The 27,005-nt window shown below is 41.7% G+C and overlaps 1 protein-coding gene across 3 annotated transcripts in view; it reads right to left on the bottom strand.

The window, feature by feature from the left end:
- Positions 1–19,323, bottom strand: part of LOC120747389 (amyloid-beta A4 precursor protein-binding family A member 1-like) — a 31,279-nt gene extending 11,956 nt beyond the window's left edge. Inside the window, exons 1-5 of one of the 3 annotated variants that reach the window (XM_040053215.1) lie at positions 18,957–19,323; positions 10,501–12,430; positions 8,320–8,685; positions 7,349–7,388; positions 7,054–7,199 (exon numbers count right to left, since the gene is read on the bottom strand). In XM_040053215.1, coding sequence (XP_039909149.1) covers positions 7,054–7,199; positions 7,349–7,388; positions 8,320–8,685; positions 10,501–12,354 — 2,406 coding nt within the window. In that variant the 5' untranslated portion in view covers positions 12,355–12,430; positions 18,957–19,323. The other 2 variants (XM_040053216.1, XM_040053217.1) reach the window with 2 other exon arrangements.
- Positions 19,324–27,005: the final 7,682 nt, after the last annotated feature.

Here is a 27,005-nt window from a genome sequence, read left to right as displayed (position 1 = left end):
GGGACGCATATATAATGTAAAAAAGTACTGGGCCCAGCACATAACCCTGTGGAACTCCATTATTAACTGTTGTATATGAAGAAGACTTCCCACTTACCTAAACAAATTGAAACCAATCAGACAGATATGAGTCAAACAATTGCAGTGCACTTCCTTTAATACCAATGTGTGTTCTACTCTCTGTAGTAAAATATTGTCATTAACAATGTTAAATGCTGCACTGAGTTCTAACAGGACGAGCATAGAGATGACTCCACAGTGAGAAATCATAAAATCATTTACAACCTCCAGTTGCTGCTGTTGCAGTGCTATGGTGAACTCTGAAGAACTTCACTCAACACTCAAACAGACCATTCATCTATTAAACTCTGAAAAAGATGTGAAAGTAAACATATCCACCCTAACATCAGCCATTACTTTGTGGACTCCACATTTTGCCACTGTGTTGATTATTTGTAGCCATAGGAAACCATATTTGTACAGGAGGGTATCATGAAAAGCTGCATCTATAAACTAAAATTTCACAGTAGAAAAATGTTTGTGAATCTGAAAACTGCAGCTCATGTGTCGATTCTTGTGCCATTTCTGATCATTTAATGGAATATCATGACTGATATCATGGCTTGTTTGTGCTCCAGAATTGGTGCACGAGCCACCGTGCTGCCAATCACAGTTACAGTCACAACAGTTGGTATGGGATATTTTCCACAAATCCCTCTGCCCACATTAAATTAGGAGACACTAAGCATGCATGTGGACGACAGCCTCACACAGAAACAACAGCGGTTTATTTCTAGAGATTACAAGTGATTGCACTGTTCAAATGTTAGACACAAATGGATGAGAGGTTAGGTAACTGGCACTAGCGCTGTGGTTACAGCAAAAAAAAAAAAAAAGGATGACTGAAAATAAAATTATGTTTCATGTGAAATAACTACATTTTAAAAAGTGTTTTTACCATTCACCACATAAAGCATCCTTGTTCAGCTTTGGTCACTAGAAGCAGAGTAGAAGCTTAACTTAACTTTCAAGGAGTATAGACAAGAACATAAAGTCTGAAGATGTTACAGCTCCAGCAACACATGCAGCATGAAGAAGAGCTTCATTACAAAACCAGGAGTCATCCTCACCCTGATGAAATACTGATTAAGTAATAAAGTTAAACTTCACACTACAAGCGCTGCTGCAGCTTTAACCTCTTTTTGTCTGCTGCAAACCAGCCCTCCATTAAATACGACACACACCAATATACCAATATTTAAGAATTAAAAACTATTTACTGATAACTCTATTATTCTACTATAACACACGCAATCTCGATTTGTTTGTCTACCAGCACCTTGTACAAAACCCAACTCTGCAAATGGGTACTTCTTAGGCTTCTTGAAGGTTCCTATCAGTATCAGATATTATGACACCATTGTGTTGCCTAGTAACCACCTACCAACAGGCTAAAATTGTAATGTTTATAATGACACCTTAAAAAAAGCATCGTCTCATTTTGATATCATAACAAGAGGCTCTAATTTTGATCCACAAATGTTTAATGATGCACGGTACATGATGGTGCCATCACGCTGCCTGGCAACTACCAAGCAACAGGCTGAATCTACTCATTTTTAGCATTTATGCAGCCATAACAACATATGAAAGCATATGAAAGCATTTTCATGATCATTTTCATTTCATCATGAACAGCAACAGCAGCACAAAGATGCTAAACTGCTGTGGTGTGGGCATGTACTAGTAAAGTTATCCTTCAGCTATTTAATTTTTGGTAAACAGTCCCCATGTGGATTCTATGCTTAACTTTTACTATAATTAAAATAAATAAATAAATAAATAAATAAAATTAATAATAACAACAACAGGAACATACAATTTGAAAGGCTCCCTTTGAAAGGTGTTTTTAAAAAATGAAAAAATGTTCTTGTTTTTGATAACTAATAAATATAACAATACCTAATTTAATAGACTCCTTTTTGCATAGTTAAAAACTTCAACCATATAGTTGACAAGATATTTAGTTTCTACGCCACATGGGTGATGTCAGTGAGGTTATTTCCATTTTTTAGTACACACTCTATGGACTTGATATTTTATTTTTCAAGACTTCTTTAATCAGACATTATATTATAGATTATTATGTACAGCACAAAAAAAAAACTGTTATCAGCTACAGACACTGAACCTATTAAGTTGATCTAGTATCAGTTTTCATATCTGATCTGTTCATTTTCTTCAGTAACTGGAGCAGCTTAAATGCATAAAGCCACCGTAGAATCAACGCTCACTGTACTCACTTTGCATGAAATGCAATTTTATAGAAAATGTGTGTGGAAGAACTGCACACACACACACACACACACACACACACACACACACACACACACACACACACACACACACACACACACACACACACACACACACTTTTGTTCATCAGTCACCGGATAAACACAGGAGAATGCACAGATGTCTGTTAAGTAAGATAACACACACTCCATAACTTAAAAACACTCAGTGGCCACTTCATTAGATACACACACATACACACACACACACACAGACACACACACACACACACACACACACACACGACTGAAAACAAAGTCAGTTTTACAGAGAGCTGTACAGGTTTTAAAAAAGCCACAGCATCAGATTTAGCATCCTTACAGTCAGCTCATCCAGCTTACTAGACAGAAGCCTGTCTCTCTTTTTCTTCCCATTCTAACAAATAAAAGGACTCATACATCCCCATCATCAGCTCACAGTCTCTGACCTTCTCCCTCTCTGTAGGTTTCTCAGACATTAACAGAGGCGACGTCCCCAAACTATCAGTCAACCATCCAGAGAGGAGCGCAGAGCCGGGCTCAGCTCCTGTCTTCCTCCTCCTGCCTCCAACTTACTTCTTCACAAAGCTCACGTCTCACTACTCATCTCTCACACTCAGATAGCTCTTCGTTTGAATGCCACACTGTCACTGGGAGCCATCTCACTCCCTCCCTCCCCGACACCACCTCCATTTAACTGACTGCATTAGAAAGAAAGGGCTAATCTGTTTTTTTTCTCATGTTTACAGTAACACCAAAAAGTCACATTTAAATTAACATCCTCTTATTACGTCCCCATTTGCGTGATCCCTATTTGACATCATATACTGTGACTGAAGAATAAAGTGAGGTCTCCTAGCCTCATAGCACAGTTTATATAACATCCAGTACTGCTGAGGGGGGAAGCCTGTACGGCTCTGGATCAGAAGCAGTGATCTGTGATTGATTCACTGCGCACGCACACACACACACACACACACACACACACACACACACACACACACACGGGGACTTTTTGCTGTGTTGCCCACTGAGGGCTTCTGACTTTAAAGACCCAAATACACAGCAAAGCTCAGTTCCATCTCCAATGATGCGTCAAGGCGCATTAGAAAATGCAGCTCTGAATCAGGGCACTGTGGCTTTAATATCTGAAATCCTTGATGTCTATTTTTCCAGCATGTAAAACATTTTGGCGCCCAAAGACATGTTGACCTTACCTCAAAGGAAATATCACCCAGACTGTGATAAGTGGGGATTAATTTACTCGAGACACAGTTTTGTTCATCAGTCACCGGATAAACACAGGAGAATGCACAGATGTCTGTTAAGTAACACACACTCCGCAACTTAAAAACACTCAGTGGCCACTTTATTAGATACACTGGCCATTAACACAAATGTCTAAGAAGCTAATCACATGGCAGCAACAAGACGGACCGCTAAAGGTCAAACTGAGCATCAGAATGGGGAGGAAAGGTGGATTAAATGACTTTGAACGTGGCGTGGATAATTTTTCCACACGACCATCTCCAGGGTTTACAGAGAATGGTCCACAAAAGAGAAAATATCCAGTGAGTGGCAGTTCTCTGGCTGGAAATCCCTTGTTGACGTCAGAGATCAGAGGAGAATCGGTGAAGTGCTTCAAGCCAATATGAAGGCAAATGCTTAACTCAAATAGACACTGGTCACAACCAAGCAGAATAACCTTTATGAAAGCGCAACGCATCAAACCTTGAAGTAGATGAGCTACAGCAGCAGAAGACCACACCGAGTGGTTTGACAAGTTCCAATTCTGCAGTAATATTTGAATGTTCAGATTAAAATTTGATGTGAACAACATGAAAACATGGGTCTGTCCTGCCTTGTATCAGTGCTCCAGGCCTGCAACGGTGGTATAAAACTGTGGAGGATACCGGAGGATAAGTTTAAAGCCACAGGCTACCTAACCACGTCAGTACCTTCATCATCACAGGGTACCCGTCTGATGGATGCTTCCAGCAGGCTAAAGCACCATGTTACAAAGCTCTGCTCATCTCATAGAGGCTGGAGACTATCCCAGCTGTCTGAGGCAGGGCACACACTGGACAGGTTGCCAACCTGTTACAGGGCTAAAATACAGAGACATACAAACATTCCGATGGGCAATTTGGAGTTGCCAGTTAACCTAACCCCACGTCTTTGGAATGTGGGAGGAAGTTGGAGAGAGAACCCATACAAACACAGGGAGAACATGTAAACTCCACACTGATGGTGGAAATGAACTCAGGACCTTGTTGCTGTGAGGCAATAGTGCTAACCACCATGCTACCCCCTGTATTCATGGTAAAACAAGAAATAATTATGACCTCTAGGGAACATTTAGTTCATTTGAAGTCTTAAATTTACTCACAGTCTGTCACAAATTGATTTTTTTTTTGGTCTCCTCACTCTCTAAAATTGGCAAAATCAACCTCATCAATCCGCAGATGCCATGAACGTGTCACATGCGCACCTTAGCTCAGCAGTTACAGATACACAAAAATTCTTGACTCATCCAAGTTATCAAATGTGAAACAAAACATTTTTGAAATGGCAGTCAGTGCAGCGTCGTGAGTAATATACTGCAATAACAGGCTGTTTTGTGGCAACCAAGAAAACATGACTTTAAAGGAAAAGGTAAACCATGATCCTTCTCTAAATCTAACTAAGCTGTTTTTAGTCATAATTAACCCATTTAAATTAACATATTCAAAATAAACCAGCTGATGTTTAGGACTCGAACTGGTTTCTCATCACTCTACCAACCCTCTTGTTTCACCCCAGCACCCTTTAAAATTGAGCTTTTTAAATTTTGCATACATGAGACCGAACACACGTTATGTTCAGGGCCACGAATCAGATTCCACCAACAGATTAGAGGTTGGGAGTGTTTTATTGTAAGGTTCCCACATAGCAAGCAGGTCTGGCCCGGATCTGGTATCAAGCCGGCACTGCTGGCTGACTTCTGGCATGTAAAGACATATGTCATCCAGATATGGGCCAGGCCTGGCATAGATGGCACTGTCTATGCGATGGCATGCCATATCTGGCTCGATTGTGGTTTGGTTTATGTGGCCCAGGCCCATAGAAAATGGGTCTGGCCCGGATCTGGCATCAAGCTGGCACTTCTGACTGACCGGTGTCATGGCAGAGTGTATGTCAACCAGATGTGGGCCAGGTCTGGCAATGATGGCACTATTTATGTTCCTATTTTAGTTAGAAGACCCAAATGCCATGTTGCAATACTATACTGCTATGGTAGCCAACATTTCAAATGCAGGTTTGTGAGTGTACACTTTATCCAAAACCTAGTGAGGGTTTACTCATCTTTGCCAGTGAGTGGCTGTAGCTCAGCAGGTAGAGCAGGTCACCTACTAATCGGAAGGTTAGTGGTTTGATCCCTGGCTCCTCCAGGCTGCATCTCAAGAATGTGAATTTGTATGAATGTAGTTAGGAAGCACTCAGCGTAGAGGAAGTGTGTGATTGGGTGAATGTGGCATGTTGTATAGAGCACTTGAGTAATCAAGGAGAGTAGAAAAGCATTATATAAGAATTAGTCCATTCACTGTCTGAGCCTTGCCATGTTACTTTTGCATGCTCTGGCACATGTTGTTATTACATGGCTTGATTAAGGTATCATTACATTACATTACATTAGGCTGAATGGCAGAATGACAGATAGTCAGATTAACAGTATTTTGTCTCTATCTGCAGGTTTTACACGCTTACATATACACACACACAGTTACTGTCCCTCTATTTACAAAGGCAGAGGCGTCACGGTGTAATTATTTTACATGTAGTTGGTTTTTTTCCTGTGTAATAATATTCAACATGCTATCAATACATTTTTCAAAAAATGCCTCTCTGTGCAAAATGGGTTTAAAAACATAAACAGCTGTGGGATCCTGTTTGTCTGTGATTTAGACAGGGGGAACAAATCGTGGCAGGATCAGCCTGATATTATTTGTATCCCACTGTAACTTTACTGTATAAAGAGCTAACATCTCCAAAATGTCAGCAGTAGTTAGTCATTACAAGAAGTGTTTGTGAACTAACAATCAAGAATGTGGGAAACTGTTTGTCCGTCATTTAAACAGCCCAGCGCTGCTCCCGGACGAAGGGAAAACCAATTCTGCAGGGGAGACCTACCTCGGCACTTGTGCAGGTGAAGCCAAAGGGAAGATTTGCTTCACCATATTTTCTAGTCTTTGGCTTAGAATGAAGTTGGTTTGGAAACATATTCAGTCATGCTTCATCTCCTGCTTTGCGTTTGTGGAGGCGCCCCGTGCTAGCAGTGTCCAAATGTTGTTGGGTGTTTTTTTTTTCCCCTTTTCATACCACGCCCCCCCCCTGCAATGGCTCTGCACCCCCCTAGGGGACGGGCCCCACACTTTGGGAAGGTCTGCCTTAGGGTCATGTCCAATTTCTATGAAGCTGGAAAAGATCTCCGTGATTGTTAGTCCAATACCAAATAAATATGTAGTTACCCACTGCAGCATCTGTGAGTTTTTCACTCACATCTTGACATTTCTGGTTTTATTTTAAATATAAACCCCTCTATGAGTCTTATTTTACCCTAGATAGGCCTTAATAACAGGTATCTGTTACATAAAGAATAGTTACAAAGGGAAAGCCACATTTTTTTTCCTGTTCATATCCTTTCACTGTGATGTGAACACAGAATGAAACGTGCTCTTACTCGGACTCTGCTCATGGCCTCTTGGGCCTGCTGCATGCGGGCGCTCTTTGTGGGCGTCCTCTCTGACAGCAGGTGGGTGCAGCCCATGTAGGTCGCTGCAAAGATGATGCCATCAATAAGGTCTTCAGGGTCACACGGTCCCGGGACTGCATTTAACAAGATGCACTTGTTAGAAAAACACACATAAACGCTGCATATGTACATTAACATGCTTTCAAATAAATATCTGATATATGAGAAATACTAAATATGAGACAGAGGTTCAGCTGAGAATAAAAATATGATTATCACTCACCGTCTACAAACGTGGGAAACTGTGGAAGAGATCTGCGAATCTGAGAAGGCGCAGGAAATTAAAAAAACAACATTTATTATTTCTCCTCACACACTGCAGGTCTCCACCGACTCATTCACATTCAGATGAACACCTTATAAGAGATGCAGGCCTTTGCAAGATTTATCATCACCCTAGAGTCTTACTGTGTTTCTACGATGGCATTTTAGATTCATTTAAGGGGTCGCAGGCATGTTACTGGAAAGAACTAGAGATAAGAGCAATATGCTACAAATATAGTGGAAGTTTTTTTTAACCTTTTTTTCCTTATTGGTAAATTTTTATTCATAAATTTGCAAACTTTCTTATAGCAAATTTGTGTGTTTATGTCTTAAATATGTGACTTTTTAATCTATTTGATTTGTGAGGGTTTTTTTTTATATTTTTTTTCCTCTCTCTCTCTCAAATGTGTAAGTTTTTTTAGTTAATTACTTTATTTCTTGTAAATTTGTGACTTTTTAAATCTCTTAGATGTTGGAGTTTCTTTCAAGTAAATTTGTGGGATGTTTTTTTTCTCCTACATTTGTAAATTATTCTCATAAATTTGCAACATTTTTCTAGTAGATCTGTAAGTTTACTTTATGTCAATTTTATACATTTAGTTTTATACCTCATACATTGGCAAGTTTTCCCCCATAAATCTGAGATTATTTCTTGTAAATCTGCATTTTATCTGCATTACTGAGTTTCCTTTCTCATAACCTCTATGACTTTAATATGACCTTTTCTCAGAATATTATCCCTCCTTTTCCACAAACCTGCACAGGCTGTAACACTTTTTCAAACACCCAAAGATCTTTCTTAGCCTTATTATGACCCACATTTATAAAACTCTCATGTGACATTTATTCCAAATATCAGTCGGTTGTTATCTACAGAAACTTAATACTGGGTAAAACAAAAAGCTGCGTTTTGGTAAGTTAAACTCTCACCTCCTGCACAGATGGCTTCTGAGGAGGTGACTGTTGCTGAGCTTGAGTCTGTGGCTGTTGAGAGGGGAGCTGCTGCTGCTGCTGATGTTGACACTGTTGATGCTGATTAGGCGGCATGTGTGGGTACGGCTGTGGCTGGGTGTATGTCTGCGGTGACCTAGCGGCATCCCTCTGCTGTGACTGGTGGCCTTGTTGGTGCAGGTGGTGGTGATGGTTGTGCTGGGACTGTCCAGTGTGATAACTTTGGGGATTGGGTGCTCTAGAAGAGTAATCAACCCTCAGGGGACTGACCGGATCCCGAACTGGAGCTGAGGTGTAGCAGCTCGGAGACTCAGAAGCTGACTCAGGGGGTGAGTGAGGAGAAGACTGTGGGAGGGGAAAAAGAGAAACAGGAAAAACCCCTGTGAAACTGCAACTCGATACAAGGGTCAGGATGAAGCATTAATACGTGTACCATAAAATCAAATGAGAGCTAGCAATGTAAGCTAACTGGAAAGGATAAAAAAAAACTTTATCAGTGCAGCGCTCCACAGAAAAATCACTTTATGACATCAGTCAAGCCCTAAAGACAGTCTACTATGTTTTTTCTTATTTATGGAATTCGTTGTTAAAATGAGTGCAGTGCGATTGTGGCTCAGCAGATAAGAGTTTAAAAGTCCTATATACTGTAAGTACCAAATGTTCTATTTAGTGGGAGTAGATATCCCTTATATCAGGGGTGTCAAAAGTAAGGCCCAGGGGCCAATATTGGCCTGGCAAAATTTTAAACTTTTAAACTGTAACGTTTTCTGAGAATTAACAAAAACTCACAGGACAGTCTGGGCAACAAACTACCAGAACTACTACTATAATTTTACACATTAATCATGTAGTTTCACTGGTCCAGCCCACTTAACATCAAAGTGTTGCTGTATGTAGCATGAATTATGTCATTTAAAAGGAGTCTGAAATCCCTGCTTTATATAGTGATCTCAGGCACAAAGCCCCACCCACGCACTATTCAAACTTTCTGTTTATCAGGGGCAGCCAATCAGAAGATAGATGTCTATAATGACTGGACAGACAGCAGATGAACTGAGGGGCTGGACCATGAATATGGATTATTTTGCACTGTGAATCATGCAAAGCTGCTCTAGCAGAGTCCAAAAATACAGAGGTGGAACTGAGCCCAACAGATCCCCTTTAACACTGTGGAAAATAAACAGCAGTAATACATAATAATATTTTAAAATATATTTTTCAAATACCTATCACTGCTTTAAAATGATCTTTATATGTTTCTCCATCTTTGTTCAGCACCAGCCTAATTCTGCTCTGCCCCCTGCCTCCTGTTGACATGCTAGGCTAGACAAAACTCCTATCTCAGCTAAGTCGCGCCAAAATCATGAATTAATACTTTACTCTGTGCCATACCACCTTACCACCAGGTGTGATAATTAACACTTTGAGGCACACTCAAAAAGACAACTCTGGTAGGGGTATATATAAGATTAATAATAAAGAACTCAAAGAGACTTAGACAAAATATTTCATGATTTCAACTCTGGCGACTATGATAGATACCAGCGGCTCTATAGCAGTGTGAGATAATATTCACTGATGCTCAAGTTTCTCAAATATTTGAATAGTAATCAAATTAATAAGAAAATAAAATTGTTTCTGCAAGTATTGCTTTTTTTATGTGCACCTGGTAGTATGTAGCTCACAATCTATTTGAAGACTACCATATAACGACAAGAAAATGCATCAAATGTGTATAGAGCTGATAAAATATGTGTGAAACATGAAATTAGATGCTACTGATGAAACAGAAGAAGCATGAAAATAAATAAAAAAAATCGGTAGAGATGTTAAAAAGTCCTGAAAAATCACAGAAAATGAGGCAAAAACCAAGAAGCTGCAGGTCTTCTATATCTCTGCACTGTCATGTGATAGTGCGGTTGGATGGCTTCCTGTACTTAAAATGCTGATCCCTAAAAAGATTCAGCTTTCTGTTCTGTTTCTGTTTAATGACTTCTATATTTATCTGCTGCCATCACGAGAGAAACCTGCTCACTGTAGAAAAACAAAACAGCAGGAACATGAAAATAAAAAGGCTAAACTGATCTACTCCCCTGAGTCAATCAAACTGCATCTTTCAGTCTGTTGTGAAATTAATAAAGTAACTGAAGGGATACTAACATGGCCAGCTGTAGTCTGCAGGGGGTACATATCCTCCGTGGGGCTGACCTCCTGTCTCATCACCCAGATTGGCTCCACAGGTTGGTCAGGTGTGTACGGGGAGCGCATCGTCTTCGTCTTCACCCCCTCAATCGCCTCTTTGATGTCTTTAATCGCTAGGCTAATGGCGTCGCCTGAGCCCTTTGCACCTTCTGCATTCTGCTCATCCTGGGCCTCGCCTGAGCTGCTCAGCCCAGATGGAGACGTCTTGGCTTGGGTTTCTGGCTGTCTGGGTGGCTGCCTGCGGTTTTTAGTGACAGGGCTTTGATCAGCACTGCCTCCCTCGCCATCAGACTGACCGTCATAGTGGTGCAGCCGGCAGCCAACAGAGCGATCCAGAGGGGAGCGCTGTGAGCGCCGGTCTCTGGCCTGCCTCGGGACATGATGGGAGCCCTCGATGGGGGAGGGCAGAGCTCCTTTTTGTACATTCTCCTGTCTGTGGGGGGTAAAGGGCTCTTGGCGAGACTCTTGGTGGCCCCTGTTAGCCTCGGTCCTCTGACTGGCCTGCCTGCGAGGTTCCCTGTTTGGCTCAGGGTAGGAGGTCTTAAGCGGCTCGGGAAAAGAGTTGGGATGGGGTTTTGACTCCGAGTATGACTCATAGACCGGCTCTGAGTAAGACTTTTGGTGGGACTCTGTATAAAAGTCTGCATAGGTTTTTGGATAAGATTCAGAGCAAGAAGTGGAGTGGGACAACGAGCATGACTCAGAGCAATCCTCATCCTCCTCTTCTTCTGGTGGCAGGTCATTATCGGGTAGAGGGCTCATACTGGCGTCCTCACCGAAGTGGTCCAGCTGGGGGAAAGCTGGAACATCAGGGGAGGAAGGAGGAGTTGGTGAGTGAAGTGGAGGCGGGCTGTGGAGAGGTCCATCCATACTGAGTGAGGCGGCACTCTCCGTGTCAGAGCAGAGATCTGTGATTTCACTTCCCTGAGCTGAAGGATCCTCCTCCACATTGTCCATCACTCTCTCTTCATCCTCCTCCACCCTCTCAGCATACTCCTCAGCTTTCTCATCATGCCCGCAGCCAGAGTGACCTTCTCCTGGGCGGTGGTCTCCATCTTCATCCCCTACCTTCTCCTGCTTTCGATGATCCTCTTTAAGATCTGATTCCTGCTCACACTCCATTTTACTCTCCTGGAGATCTTCTTCAGCATCATCAGGAGGAGCATTGTGAGTGTCAAGCTGTACTTCACGGGGTGCAGCACCAGATGCAAGGTGGGTGGGTGTAACAACAGCAATGGGAGTCTGGTGAGAAGATTCCCTGTCCTGTGATTGGTCCATTACAGGATCAGCTGCGGATGCTTCCTGCACCTGCACCTGCCGTGGACCTTCTCTCTCTTCCACACCTGGTGAGGAGTCCTGAACCTCTCTGAATGGCTGCCGCTGTCTGTGACTTCTCAGTCTGGGGTTAGGGTCACCGTGACGGCGGTAGCGAGTGACGGCAGCGCGGGGTTGCTGGACAGGACGTGGGTCAGCATCCTGACTAACCGCAGCTGGGGCAGAGACCGGACTCAGAGGCTGACTTTGCCCTTGCCCTTGCCCTGATGGAGGCCGGCGGCGGTGCCGAGGCGGTCCACGACCTCCAGGTGGGTGGTGGTGGTGGTGATGGTGGTGGTGATGGTGAGGAGGAGGGTGATGGTGATGATGGGGATTCAGTTCCCCATCCTGGTTGAGCATCTGACATGGTCTCCAGGACCGGCGTACAGGAGGGTCTCCAGTGGTCCCATTGGGCTGCCTGCTCCTCGGAGGCCCCGAGACCTCCTTGTGTTCCTCGCTGCCTTCCCCCATTGCCTCTCCCTGACACTTGTGGCTCATGGCTGGGGTATGATTCGAGTCCAATTTTCAGAACATGCTCCTCTTACTGCCAAGAAAAACCAGCTCAGGGCACAACCTGGGAGAGATGGAGACACGACATAAGCAGGAAAATTATTAAAGGGTAAGGATAAAACATGAAGGCTTTGAAGCCTGAGACAAACGGGGTAAAAATTATATTAAAATAAAAACTTTTGCTAACGGATAAGTGAGAGAATAATAATCATTGTGTTGATATAAGGACTCACAGATGCCATTAACATGTTTGCCTAACATCTAAAATAAAATAATGGTGGCTTTGGTGATCACCCCTAGTTTGCACTGCAGGTCTCTGCCGCCTGGGGCTCATTCTCAGTGTCGGATGGACCCGTGTCCTCAGTCATGTCCACCTCTTTTTGAAAGCTATACTTTGCTTTATCCAATGGTGCAGTAGCAGAGGTGTGAAAATAAGTCTGCAGCTCTGTTTACTTATTACTTACACACCTACGTCCCACTCACCCCATTTGTCTGATTGTTTAAACCAGAATAAGAGCTACAGAAGGATTTATGAGCTTGAGATGAAAGCTATGAGGTCTCCCGAGATCGCCAAGCACGGATAACAATCACCTCTTTTTCAGACACGGGTACACCTTGTCTGTACCAAAATACATAAGGCTGCTAGTAACTGGAGGCCAGTCACCGTGAATCTAGATTGATTTCCCACTGTGATCTGTGCCAGCTGCCGACGCGCTTCATCACAAATCAATATCTTAATTACCGGTCTTTATTTACTACAAAAGCATTAAGTTAAAATTATTGAAGACTGCTACTTTACATTTTCCAGGTCTTTTGTTTTGAAGGTTTATATGCCATTGACTAACGAACATCTCTTTAAAAAAACAGCAATATTGCATATCACACTAAGCACTATACTGCTAATAGCAAAAAAACCAAAACAAAATCCAAATCCTCTGGGATGCAGAGCAATTTAATCTGCACCCCATTCATCCGTCCGTCCGCCAGCAGCTGGCAGATGGCACAGGGTGGAAAACACGAGAAGGAAGAGGGAGAGGAGGAGGCAGGGCAGGGCAGGAGGACAAGGAGGGGCTTCTTTCTTGCTACGTGATAAGATCTGACAGAGAAGAATGGAAAAGGGAGTGATCTAAATTATAAATGCCCTCTGTGAAGGAGAAGCCCCTTTTTGATATGTATTTAATGTGACGAGGCTACCGGGGAATCACTCATTTATCTTGTATCGCAGGCTTCTGAGGTCAATAAGCTGAGAGAGGACACCCGAACGTCACCTCGCAGCATGTTTCAGAATATTAAACTGGTTCTGGACAGTCTTTATAAACTACACTGCAGTGTAGTTTATAAAGACCAGCGCAGATGCATCTTAAAAGGTTCGTATCTGATCTGCCCTCACTTATTACAAGAATCTATAAATACATTAGAGTTACATTACAACTTTTTTTAGCTTCTTCTTACAGCTCTGCAGCTAATGGTCAATCAGAGAGTCCATCGGCGCGCTTGTTTGCTGACTTGGCCTCCGGGGGTTATGGACTTTTTCAGGGCTTCCGATGCTGGCCGTGCATATGTGAACCAAGACTTCCATTTTTTGCATTCATTGCTAAAGAACGCAGATAAACACCTAAAAACCTTTTTCTTATTTATTCTGAACGTAAGCACAAAAACCTCAGGATAAAGGCTTGTGGCTTTAGCAATGCAAGGAAGAACTTAAAATAGGAGAAAACGACAGTAATCTGAACCAAATGACTATTTTTTTTTTACTATATTTACTCAAAAATGTGAGCAAATAACATCTGAGAAACAGAGACACGGTGATATTTTGGACCTGCTTCTAGAACAAAATAACTGGGTGTACATAAGAAGTTAGTGAGGGTGATCTCTTCCTGTACAGCTTACTATGGCTATGCTCGGAAAAACCCAGATATTCTAACGGCTGTCAAATTGTGCTTTGACTGATAAACTGGGGTGCCAAAACACGTCATTAAGGCTACAGGGGCGGTCATCTTTATGGAGGAAATAGTTAATGTGGGGTTGCAAACCTAAATGCAGACACGACTGCTTTCTCTGTTCACTTGTAAGCATGATGCCTCGAAAAGTTTTGGACGCATTTGCAGAGCCAATTAAGGACGTTAACTTCAGGAGTCTTTCCGGATCTAGATCTCGATCCAGAACTTTTTGGTTGGATTCTTTATGAATGTAACATTTAGAAAAATGGGACGTTTAGCAATGCATCTTCACAGAAAAACTGGGAGACATCATCTTGATGTCAAAGAAAGAATCACAACTTCATCTGGATCCAGGAAGTCTATTTATGCATGGTGTTTCTGGAAGCTTTCCCACAGCTCGCTAGTTAAGTGTTCCACAAACATCTTTGACTTAATTTTTTCGTTTATTCCTAACAAACAGACACAGGAAGCTCTTGATCCCATTTCAGTTATCCAGTCTAACCTAACACGTCACTGCTAATAAATCTGCTGACGACGCTACAGTCAGAAAACTGTTTTGCTTCCCTCATGAATGGATGAACCTTCCTGTGTGAAAGCAAAACCTCAGTAAACGTCTTAATGTGTATTACAACAAACCAAGGCAGAAACAAAAAAAAAAGTATAAATGGATTTTGCAGTGTCGAGAATGTTACTGCTATTTTTTTTTTTTGTTAAGGCAATTTCAAAAGACCTACTGAGGGAAAAACTGATCTATATACAGCTTTAGAAAACCAAGAATCTGGAGCATTCAGCTACTTACTTAACAAAGATTGGTCTGCATATGCTTAAAGCAAAGAGTATGTGACCATACTTAATGAAAGTCTGTGGATATTCCTGTTATTTTTTATCTATTTAATAAACAGAAAAAATTATATTTATATGTTTTAATCATATTCCTGGTGATTTTTCTTTGGTGAAAGGCCAAGGTCTTTGGTGGGTGCCAACATTTTTCACATGCAGGAAAACCTCTGAAGCATCCTTATTCTTTTTCCCTCTCATCTTCATGTCATTTGCATCTCTTTTGATGAATGTCAGTGGCTTTGCAGCAGTCATAATAAACTGTGAAAAGGTGGTACAAGGATCAGAGATGGGCAGTAACGCGTTACTGTAATCCGATTACTTTTTTCAAGTAAAGCGTAAAGTAAGGGATTACTATTGCAAAAACGGTAATTAGATTAACTTTACTTTCCCGTAGGAACGCTGCGTTACTGCGTTACTAAAACGTGATTTTTTTGCAAGAATGTCTCATGACAGTGACGTAAGCAAGTGCGACAGTCGTGACAACAGCTGTGTGCAGATCAACAGTGGATCATATATCTACGGGAGAGAGTATGAGCGTGCAGCGTTTAAAGCGTGGAAGTACTGACCTTACTTTAAGTTTGATTCCATAAAAAGTGACAAAAACATTAGCGTCCATTAGTATTGTGCGTGGGAAGAAAAATTCTTTTTACAGCAAAAAAACCCCCCTAAACTTCCGAGCAAGCACCGAGTGTGCAACAACGTAATGGGAAACTCACAGAGAAACTGCCATGTCCTTCCACTGACCGCTGCGGCACACCTGCACCAGGGTAAACCTCCGCCTACCCAACTCCTGCTTTACAGGTGAAAATAGAGCAAAAGGACCGCTAGTCTTTGACTTTATTTATTTTCTGCTTTGTTTTACTTGCATCTATTTGAAAGACTGAGTGTAAACGCAAAAAAAATATTTTATTTTATGTGCTGGAATGTGTAGAAAATAGGTTTAAATATTAAACAAATTTCTTCCAGTCAGAGAATGTTGCATATAATTAAATTTGTGCTTGATGCATAAAGTTAAAAGATTAAAATTAATAAAACTATAAAAGTTTTAAAAAGAGACTTTTCCATTTGATTACATTTTGTATGATGGATTATGTAGAAAAAGTAGAATTGGGCTGACAGATCTATCGCTTTATCACCTATTCAGGTTGTAAATCGTGTTTTTAAAAAGTAACTAAGTAACTAAGTAATTAATTACTTTTGAAAATAAGTAATCAGTAAAGTAACGGGATTACTTTTTGGGGGAAGTAATCAGTAATTAGTTACTGATTACTTTTTTCAAGTAACTTGACCAACACTGACAAGGATTACAGCTGTCTCATAACACCACCACCTCTGTAAAGGTGTTAAGTAAATTAAAAGGCACAAAAGCGAATATGTGAATATGCTGGATGCTGAGGGCAAAGGTTAATGGTGATGATGAAACATGAGGACAGAACACAACTGTCAGGAGGGGAAGCAGGAAGATCGAGGATGGACCTCCAGCATGGCTAATGTCCCACTCTGAGTGGAATTTACAACTGGATAGCAGCGGCTGGGTGAGTCCAGGGAGAAAGGGGTGACTTGGGTCACAGATGGCCCTGGCAGCACTGCTGTTAGTCAGGCCGGGCATGCAAAGCTGAGAGGCGAGCGCCACGCCTCCATCTGTCAGGCTGAAGTGAAAGCTGCTGGGTGGGGGATTTACTAACCCATTAACTCGCTGACCTTTCACTGACAATCATCCACATACACTATACATACCAGCAAAGCCCTGAATGATTAAATCTATTTAACACTCTATGCATGCATCAGGGCTAAAAGGCAGAATTAAACCAACAAATAATTGATTTCAGTATCAATGCTGCTGTCATTATGTTACATGATTAAACATTTAGTCTATGAACTATCAGGAAACTGTGACAAACACTAGCATCATATTTCACACATCCAACTATTGGCACAAACTTGGACAATCCTGGCCACGTTTACAAACTTGAGGTGGACCGTCAACACCTGCTTAACGCCATCAGGGAGAACGTCACATAAAAGAAATATCTGTGTGTTGTTCTACTATACTCACATTTCAATGTGGATCTTATGTCTGATCATGGATTTTTAGTCCTTTAACAGCTAAGCTAAGCAAAGCTAACCTCAACTAATTAGTCCCACAGTGAAAATAAATTCACTCAAAATGGAAAAGATAAGTAATTAATTAAGTAATAAAAAACTAAAAAAGAAAGCAAAAATCAATTTATATTATATTATATTATATTATATTATATTATATTATATTAGCAGGCATTTGGGAAGGTACGAACCCCGCAAGGGACATTGGAGGAAAAAAAAAATGAAGATGATCTTTTGAGATCTCAAGTTTGCGAGATCTCGCAAAAGTAACTCGGGATCTCGCAAAAGTAACTCTGTAGGAAAGTGATATTGGGAGGGAAAAACTCCCTTTTAACAGGAAGAAACCTCTGGCAAAAGCAGGCTCAGGGAGGTGGCATCTGCCATTTTTTTGGGAGCGAGGGAAGGAAGACAAGACAAAGACACGAAAGTGTTTTGTTGGTTATCAGCTAGCTAGGTAGTTAGGTTATCAGGCCAAGCTAGTATTCATAAACTGTAAGGGTGCAATGCACAGATACATATCTACTAATTAGTACAAGGTTAACAAACAATGTCATTAATCAAAACTGAAGCTTTCAAACAAACTGGCCACCCCCCTAACTGCAGAATACACCTGGAAGAGTCGTCATTTATAGAAGCTAAAACTGTTTTCGTACCAGGCTTTAAAAAATGCTTTTAATGGTGTAAAGTTGAGCATTTTAACATCGGAGTCGATGGGGATGACTCACTCGGCCTCAAGTGGGCACTACAGGAATTACAGGCTTTCTTGTATTGGTTTTTAAGCCTGCACACTCAATACTGCAGTAACACTTAAAGCAACTTTAGTTGTTTTTGTTCAGTTATGATTAGTTCATTGGCAGTTAACCAAAAACAAATTTGATTTGCATATTTCAAAGAAAAAATGCCCAACATAACCCAGTTCCATCTTCTCCTCATGATTAGCTGCCTTAGATAACAGTAAACTGAAGTAACCTAAGCTAGTTTAGGGTTTTAATACATAATTTTAATATTTTCTCACATTATGCTTTAAGTAAATTAAAAAAAAAGAAAGCAATGGGCAGATGAAAACGTATGTACACCTATCCTCATCTTTCTCTATCCAAGTATGATTCATTCTCTCCCACACACACACACACACACACACGCACACACACGGCCCATGCAGGGATGCATCAATCGTGACATTACGTGCACTGTATTACATGTAGCCTCTGGGAGACGATTAACCCATAAAGCTGCCATGAGCTTTTATTTTGAAGGCGCACTCGGTTTCTTAAATACCCTCCCATGGCCTTGATGTTAAAATACCAAAAGCCGTCTTTGCTTTTGTGATTGCTACTGTCATTATAAATGATCAGCCAGTCTTACAGCCCGCTTCTTCGAATCGTTGAAATGTTGTAGTTCCCATTTCCTAAACGGTCATTGGTGGGGTTTTGTTTTTCTTTTTTTTTTTTGGATATTTTATAGTCGTTCACTGCATCACGATCTCTAAAACATTTCCTGACGTGCTCGTGGAAAGGAGATAAAACCGTTTAGCGAACTGTCACCTGTCTAAAAGCCTCCCTCTCTGCCCTCTCGCGCTCCACATTCATCCTCCGCAGGTGTCAGATCCGCCATCAGTGGAAACGACCCGTTCACATTCCCACTAAAACCACCAGAAATCCACGATTCCTCGTCTATCACACCAGCAGGTGACATTTACTCATTTACCTGCATGTCAGTGGAGGAGAGGCCCGGCTTCGGCTGCCGTAGTGTACATCGCCCCTGTGTCTGCGCGTTCTCGCCCGGATCGGCTCGGTTTGTCCCTCCAGACACAACTTGCTCGGATTACAGAGAGAGCTCAGCCCCTCCTTCTGCACCGTGACATCAGAGCGGATTAGCGATGCACAAAGCGCCTTTATGAACACTGCTGATGTCGGTGGTGCAGACACAAGCAGCTCTTTACGACCGTGAGCTCAGTCAGCCTCATCCCACCTCCTCCATCAGCAGACAGCAGCCTGCAGGTCTGCAGCAGCGTCACACTCTCACGGGCTGTCGGAGGGGTCGCTGTTATCCTTCTGTTGATCTCCCCGGTGTCATCCGTTAGAAAGAAAACACCTGTGAAACCTGCGCAGGTATACAAAGAGGTAACATATATACAGGGAGTGCAGAATTATTAGGCAAGTTGTATTTTTGAGGAATAATTTCATTATTGAACAACAACCATGTTCTCAATGAACCCAAAAAACTCATTAATATCAAAGCTGAATGTTTTTGGAAGTAGTTTTTAGTTTTAGCTATTTTAGGGGGATATCTGTGTGTGCAGGTGACTATTACTGTGCATAATTATTAGGCAACTTAACAAAAAACAAATATATACCCATTACAATTATTTATTTTTACCAGTGAAACCAATATAACATCTCCACATTCACAAATATACATTTCTGACATTCAAAAACAAAACAAAAACAAATCAGCGACCAATATAGCCACCTTTCTTTGCAAGGACACTCAAAAGCCTGCCATCCATGGATTCTGTCAGTGTTTTGATCTGTTCACCATCAACATTGCGTGCAGCAGCAACCACAGCCTCCCAGACACTGTTCAGAGAGGTGTACTGTTTTCCCCTCCTTGTAAATCTCACATTTGATGATGGACCACAGGTTCTCAATGGGGTTCAGATCAGGTGAACAAGGAGGCCATGTCATTAGTTTTTCTTCTTTTATACCCTTTCTTGCCAGCCACGCTGTGGAGTACTTGGACGCGTGTGATGGAGCATTGTCCTGCATGGAAATCATGTTTTTCTTGAAGGATGCAGACTTCTTCCTGTACCACTGCTTGAAGAAGGTGTCTTCCAGAAACTGGCAGTAGGACTGGGAGTTGAGCTTGACTCCATCCTCAACCCGAAAAGGCCCCACAAGCTCATCTTTGATGATACCAGCCCAAACCAGTACTTCACCTCCACCTTGCTGGCCTCTGAGTCGGACTGGAGCTCTCTGCCCTTTACCAATCCAGCCACGGGCCCATCCATCTGGCCCATCAAGACTCACTCTCATTTCATCAGTCCATAAAACCTTAGAAAAAACAGTCTTGAGATATTTCTTGGCCCAGTCTTGACGTTTCAGCTTGTGTGTCTTGTTCAGTGGTGGTCGTCTTTCAGCCTTTCTTACCTTGGCCATGTCTCTGAGTATTGCACACCTTGTGCGTTTGCTTAATAAGAAAAAATGGGGGAAAAAATAGCAAATTTAAGGAAAAAATCTTGGCAAATTCACATGTTAAATAATGGAAATGTTATTTAAAAAATAATAAACTGGCAAATTTACCAGCAAGAAAACAGCATATTTTTTTTTAGAAAGAAATGGGAGGTCGAGAAGGAAAAGAAAGAAAGAAAAGTATTCACAAAGCTTTAGGAAAAGAATAAAATAAAATAAAATACTGGCAAATCTAGGGCAACATTTTTAAAAAAAATTATTAAAGACAAATCGGCAAATTCACACAAAAAACACAAATTTATGTGTTGAAAAACAAAACCTCACAGATTTTAAAGAAATACATTTGAAATCAATAAAAAAAAGAGAGAAAATACTTTGAGAAAAATATCTGCAGCCTTTAAAAAAGTGAAAATATTAGGAAAAATAAACTAGCAAATGTACTAGGAAGAAATGATAAAACAATAAAAGAGAGGGAAAACAAAGGAAATTTATGAATTTATGAGCCACTGTGCATGTAACTAGTACATGTACTCATCAGTACTGATAGATAGGCCCATAGATTTACTGTCCTTTATTTAAGCATTTCTAAGTTATGCTGCTTTGTACTTTGGTGGCCCCTAGAGAAAAAGCACGTACAAACTCCGAAGCATGTACAAACGTGTTTTTGAATTTGCATGTGTTTTGGAGTTTGTACGTGCTTTGTCTCTAGTGGCCACCATAAATATACTTTTATTTATTCACTCCACATAAAATGTAATAAACAAATTATAAAATACAAAAACCAACTATTTACATTTCAACTTTTAACAATTTACATTTTCAGCTTTTTCCTTAGAAACAAATTTAAAGTGAAACTACACAAAACACTGCAAACCACAACACAATAAAATATAAATTAAAATATTAAAACTAAAAGAAGATACACATTCTCTTTCATATAGGCCTGGGATGATTTTTTGGGAGAGTGTTTTCCTGCTTGGAATTGCATACATAGGATTCACTGCATGAATAAACGTTCTGAATCCTTTATCATCCGCAATTGAAAATAGTTGTGGATGATCACCATACCTTTCTAATGTGATGTTGTCTCTTGTTGTCTCTGGCTCTTTTTCTCTCTCTCTCCCTCCCGCTCTGTTCCTGTGCTACTGTGAATGTAACTAGCGCCCCTCCCCACTCTGCTCAGCACAAGCACAAGGTTCACGTGCAGAGTGAAGCAGAAAAAAGTGCGAGAGAGAGGGCGAGAGAAAGAAGAAGAAAAACCCACGGCTCCCAATAAGGAGCCGGCTCGCATCGTTCACTTCAAAGAGTCGGGTCTAAGAGCCGTTTCGTTCACAACGACACATCACTACCCAGCAGTATGTAAGTAACCGATGCAGCATTAAGATAAGATAAGATAAGATAACCTTTATTAGTCCCACACGTGGGAAATTTGTTTTGTCACAGCAGGAGTGGACAGTGCAAAAGTTATGAGGCAAAATTAGAATACAATAAGAATAAATACAGTACACAACTGTACAGAATAGAATAAAATAAAATACTATATACAGTAGAATAAAATAAAATAAATATACAATAAGATAAAAATAGAATACAAATACAAATACTATATACAACTGAGTAAAAATACAACGATGACAGAAAGGATTATTGCACTTAGTATTATTGCACATGTATGGATGTGTGTGCTTGATCAGTTAAAGTCTTTATTATGGAGTCTGACAGCAGTGGGGAGGAAAGACCTGCGAAATCTCTCCGTCCCACACCGTGGGTGCTGCAGTCTCCCACTGAAGGAGCTGCTCAGTGCTGTCACAGTCTGCTGCATGGGGTGGGAGATGTTGTCCATCAGGGATGACAGCTTAGCCGCCGTTCTCCTGTCACTCACCACCTCCACTGGGTCCAGAGGGCATCCTAGAACAGAGCTGGCCCTTCGGATCACCCTGTTCAGTCTCTTCCTGTCCCCAGCAGAGATGCTGCCGCCCCAGCAGACCACGCCATAAAAGATAGCAGAAGCCACAACAGAGTCATAGAAGGTCTTCAGGAGTGGGCCCTCCACTCCAAACGACCTGAGTCTCCGCAGCAGGTACAGCCTGCTCTGCCCTTTCCTGTAGAGGGCGTCTGAGTTATGAGTCCAGTCCAGTCTATTGTTCAGATGAACACCAAGGTACCTGTAGCTGTCCACAGCCTCAATGTCCATACCTTGGATGTTCAGTGGTTGCAGTGGAGAATGCTTGTGCCTGCGGAAGTCTACCACCAGTTCCTTGGTTTTACTGGCGTTGATCTGGAGGTAGTTCAGCTGGCACCAGTCCACAAAGTCTTGGGTCAGACCTCTGTACTCCTTGTCGTCCCCATCAGTGATGAGGCCGACTATTGCAGAGTCATCAGAGAACTTCTGCAGGAAGCACTGGGTGGAATTGTGGGAGAAGTCTGCAGTGTAGATGATGAAGAGGAACGGAGCCAGAACCGTTCCCTGTGGGGCCCCCGTACTGCAGACGACCCTGTCCGACACACAGCCCTGAGTCCTCACATACTGTGGTCGGTCGGTGAGGTAGTCCAGGATCCAGGTAGTGAGGTGATGGTCCACTCCAGAGTTCACCAGCTTGTCCTTTAGAACCGAGGGAAGAATGGTGTTGAAGGCACTGGAGAAATCAAAGAACATGATTCTCACAGTGCTTCCAGCGGTCTCCAGGTGAGCGAGGGAACGATGTAGGAGGTGAATGACGGCATCATCCGCTCCAATGCCAGGCTGGTAGGCAAACTGAAGTGGGTCCAGTGATGAGCTTATTAGGCGCCGAAGCTGAGCCAGGACCAACCGCTCCAGGGTCTTCATCAGGTGGGATGTCAGAGCCACCGGCCTGTAGCTGTTGAGGTCCTTGGGGCGTGAAGTCTTTGGCACTGGTACAACACAGGAGGTTTTCCAGAGCTGTGGGACTCTTCTCAACCTCAGGCTCAGGTTGAAGAGGTGCTCCATCACCCCACACAGTTGGTCCGCGCAGGACCTGACGACCCTCGAGCTGATGCCATCTGGACCCGCTGCCTTCTTGCCATTAATCCTCCTCAGTTCCCTCCTAACCTGGGTGGTTGAGAGAGACAGGCTGGAGCCTTGTGTTGAGTGTGTATTGGATGCTGCAGTTGGGGGTGGGGGGGAGTGAGCAGGGTGAATAGAGGAGGTGTGAAGTGTCTGAGGTGGAACAGCAGCAGTGGGGGTGGGTGAGTCTGCAGCCGATGTTGCAGACTGCCTCATGCCTCATGCCTCATTAAACTGCAGCATTAAAAGTAAATACACATTAACCAATCAATAGTTATGATTCAGATTCATACAGGCTTCTTCACGCTGAGTGCTTTCACTTCAGCTACTTTATTTTAACGCTAAAACATTTGTGCTATTACTTACAGAGATTTATGATTTTTTTTAATGCAAACAGTCTGAATAAATGTTTCACCGCTTTGACAAACAGATATTCAACAGCAGCAGCGAGGAGAGCTTTCAGTGCTGCCAAAGCAGCAGAGGTAGTTTGTAATAAATTACAGGATGACCCCACCTTTAATAACAGGACCATCCTCAACACCGACCAAGTGTGTCTACTCTTGCAACTGCTTCAATCCATGCAGGCCAGCTGTGGCTGAGCAGGTCACGTGCCAGTCGAAAGGTCAGTGGATCGACCCCTGGCTTTTCCATCTTGGGCAAGATGCTGAACTCTGAGTTGCCTGTGATGCATCTATGTGAGTGTGACTGTTAGATAAAAAGTTTAGGCATTGATAAAAGCACTGTACGAATGTGTATGTGTGGGTGAGTAATGCTGAGATTGAGTAGAAAACAAAGAATCAAAGCCAGCTTTCATCTGTGTCACAGTACAGGGCTCTATTAGCCTGTAAATAGTGCACAGTGTTTTCTACGCTACATTTAGTCCTGATTAAATATTCAAATTTGTCGTATTTTTTTGTGAAAGGTTTTCCTCATATGCGTATTAATATTATATACTAATAGTCCTTAGTTGCAGTTGCATATTTTCTGAACACCTTATCTTGAGAATGATTTACTTCCTTGCTTTTTTTGCAATACATGTGTCTGAAGTAAAATTAATTATTGATATTTATAAACGCTGACAAAGTGTAACCCTAACCTTTAAACACTGACATTTTTCCTCACTTTTATAGACAAAGTGCAGATTTTACATCCTTAATTTTCTTGCTGGTTTAATGTATTGCTGACTGCTACAGCATAAAATGGAATAAGCGAGAATAATTTTCAAACTTTGTCAGTTGCATGTTTTTGTAAATCACAGAAGCATATTTTCCAAGCTCTTATCATTGCTGCCACGTAGATAGGTTCAGCTTATGTCATTCAGTCACAAAAGAGATGATTCAACCACGACCCAGGTGTTATGAATGCCAAATCCCTGTCACACAATGAGGGCTACTTAAACAGAAAAAAGCCATTGTTATATTTATTTGTAAGACTTGTGCTTTTACTACCATAACATGTGAAAATGACAAAGAAGGATCACCCAGTTGCTCCCACTAAGCTTTGGGGCAGATTCCCCCTTCAATTAAGATTAAATTGACTTTGACCTAGCATATAATCCAAACTGAGACTTATCATTGTGTTCACAAAGTTTTGCACAGCGCTTTGGTCAGTTTCTGCTGTTTGGATTGTGATGCATAAACGAACTAGACTTGAAAACGTCGGCTTAAAAAGAAAACTAAAAACCCCATCCTTATCAAAGGCATAAACTCTGCCAACAAATTTTGTTTGTTCAACTGAAAAAGGCTCAATCATTGAGCAGTAGGTGGACCACTATTTGTTTTAGGTGTACAGAAAGTCTTATAGACTTACAGGCTCTGTTTACACAGTTCTTAGCCTAAAAAAGTGAAGTGAGCATAGAGCCTACATTCTTTTTAATGGCCAGCAGGGGGCGACGCCTCTGGTTGTAAAAAGGAAATCCGGTTGTACAGAAGTTTGGGAGCAAACGGTCCTTGGCTCCTTCACTCTGTGACCTCGGTAAACACTTATGGGCTCAGTGACTGTCTTCAGGCCATACTGAAAAAACCCCATGATGTTAATCTTGTAAATGATTGTCTTTCTAAGCATCAGAAAGGGGGAACGTTCAGATTTTGGTTATTAGCTAACATCTTGCCAAACACAAATTTATCAGCCAATGATCATGTACTTTCCCAGTTACATCCACACTTTGCTAAAAAACATCAAGATGGAAAAAAAAAACACTCAGCTTGAGGCCAGTGGGTGGTGTCACAGTAGATACGCGGATCCTTTATGCTGTCTGTGATCTTAGGCGATCAGATCAAGTCAACTACTCTAAATACAAATAAATCTCCACTAGTATCCTGTGCTACGACACAGAAGTTCACCTCAACCAGGTAACTTCAGCCCTAACTCTGGATTTTCTGTATACAAAGGTGGCTAACTATTTACTGACATAAATTATCATGATAACTAATGCTGCAAACTTAGCCTGCTCTGGAGTAGGTTATGATCCAAATCTGAGATCAACAGATATGACATAAACCGACCAATCAGTTCTCCAGGAAATAGTGCCATCATTGCTAGAGGCTGACTTCAAAAGGGCTTAACCTAATTAATTTTGGTGCTCTTTTCCAGACTTACTGACTAAAGCACTTAAAGCGCACACTTGTAATACTACATCACTCTACAGTGCTTTCCCTCTCACACCCAGTGGTGTGTTGCTTCAGTCACAGTTGCTGGTAATATTATTTTATCTTCCTGTGTAAAGTCTGCTGACATACACTTATAAATCATTGTGATTGGTTAGAAACAGCCATTGCCACCCCTTTCATGTGAACTTGCAGGGGAAACCCTACATTAGCTTCGTGTTACTGTTTCACTGACTCCTGATTATCATTGTAGGGGCAAGTAAATCTAGATATTTGAAATATACCCTGAGTATGTTGAACACGTGTCCAGGAAAATGTGTAATCGCTGCAGGAACCAGTGTTCTTTCCTCTCTTACTGCATCCCTTTAAGTGGTTAATGGCTTCCAGTCTCAACAGCTGTAATCATTTTTGTTTCTGACACTTGAGATTAATATATAAGCATGTCTGTCTTTGTCTAGTACATGTGTGGTTTTCCCAGATTGTGTAAAACATGACTCTAGCTTTTGGATGTGCCAGTGCAGAAGTGCTTCAAACCTGCATTTTCTTTAATGGCCAGGAGGGGGCGACTCTTCTGGTTGCAAATGACATCCAGTTGTATACAAGTGTATAAGAAAATCATCCTTCAGCTCCCCTGATACACAGCCTCAATAAACACTTTCAACATATGTTCACAGTTTATACTGCTAGTGTCAAGTCTTGGACCACAACCCATCATCAGTTTAGGAAGTAATAGTTCCCATTAGAGTTAAATAGGAGAAGAAAGCCAGGTATGTTTCACCATGTGACTAACAGATCACTAGGCTGTGATTCTTAATGCAGTCAGATCTTCCTCTACCTTCCCTGTGTGCTCATGCAACTTGTAAAACAGAGAAATGAAAGAAAGAAATGATTAATAAAGATGGACAAAATAAAAGGAAAAAAGTGGAACGGAAAA

The sequence above is a fragment of the Simochromis diagramma genome, unplaced genomic scaffold (genome assembly GCF_900408965.1).
Source record: "Simochromis diagramma unplaced genomic scaffold, fSimDia1.1 OVJJ01000596.1, whole genome shotgun sequence".
Lineage (NCBI taxonomy): Eukaryota > Metazoa > Chordata > Actinopteri > Cichliformes > Cichlidae > Simochromis > Simochromis diagramma.
The sequence above is the reverse complement of the archived record's forward strand: the minus strand, read 5'-3'. Positions and strand labels throughout refer to the sequence as shown.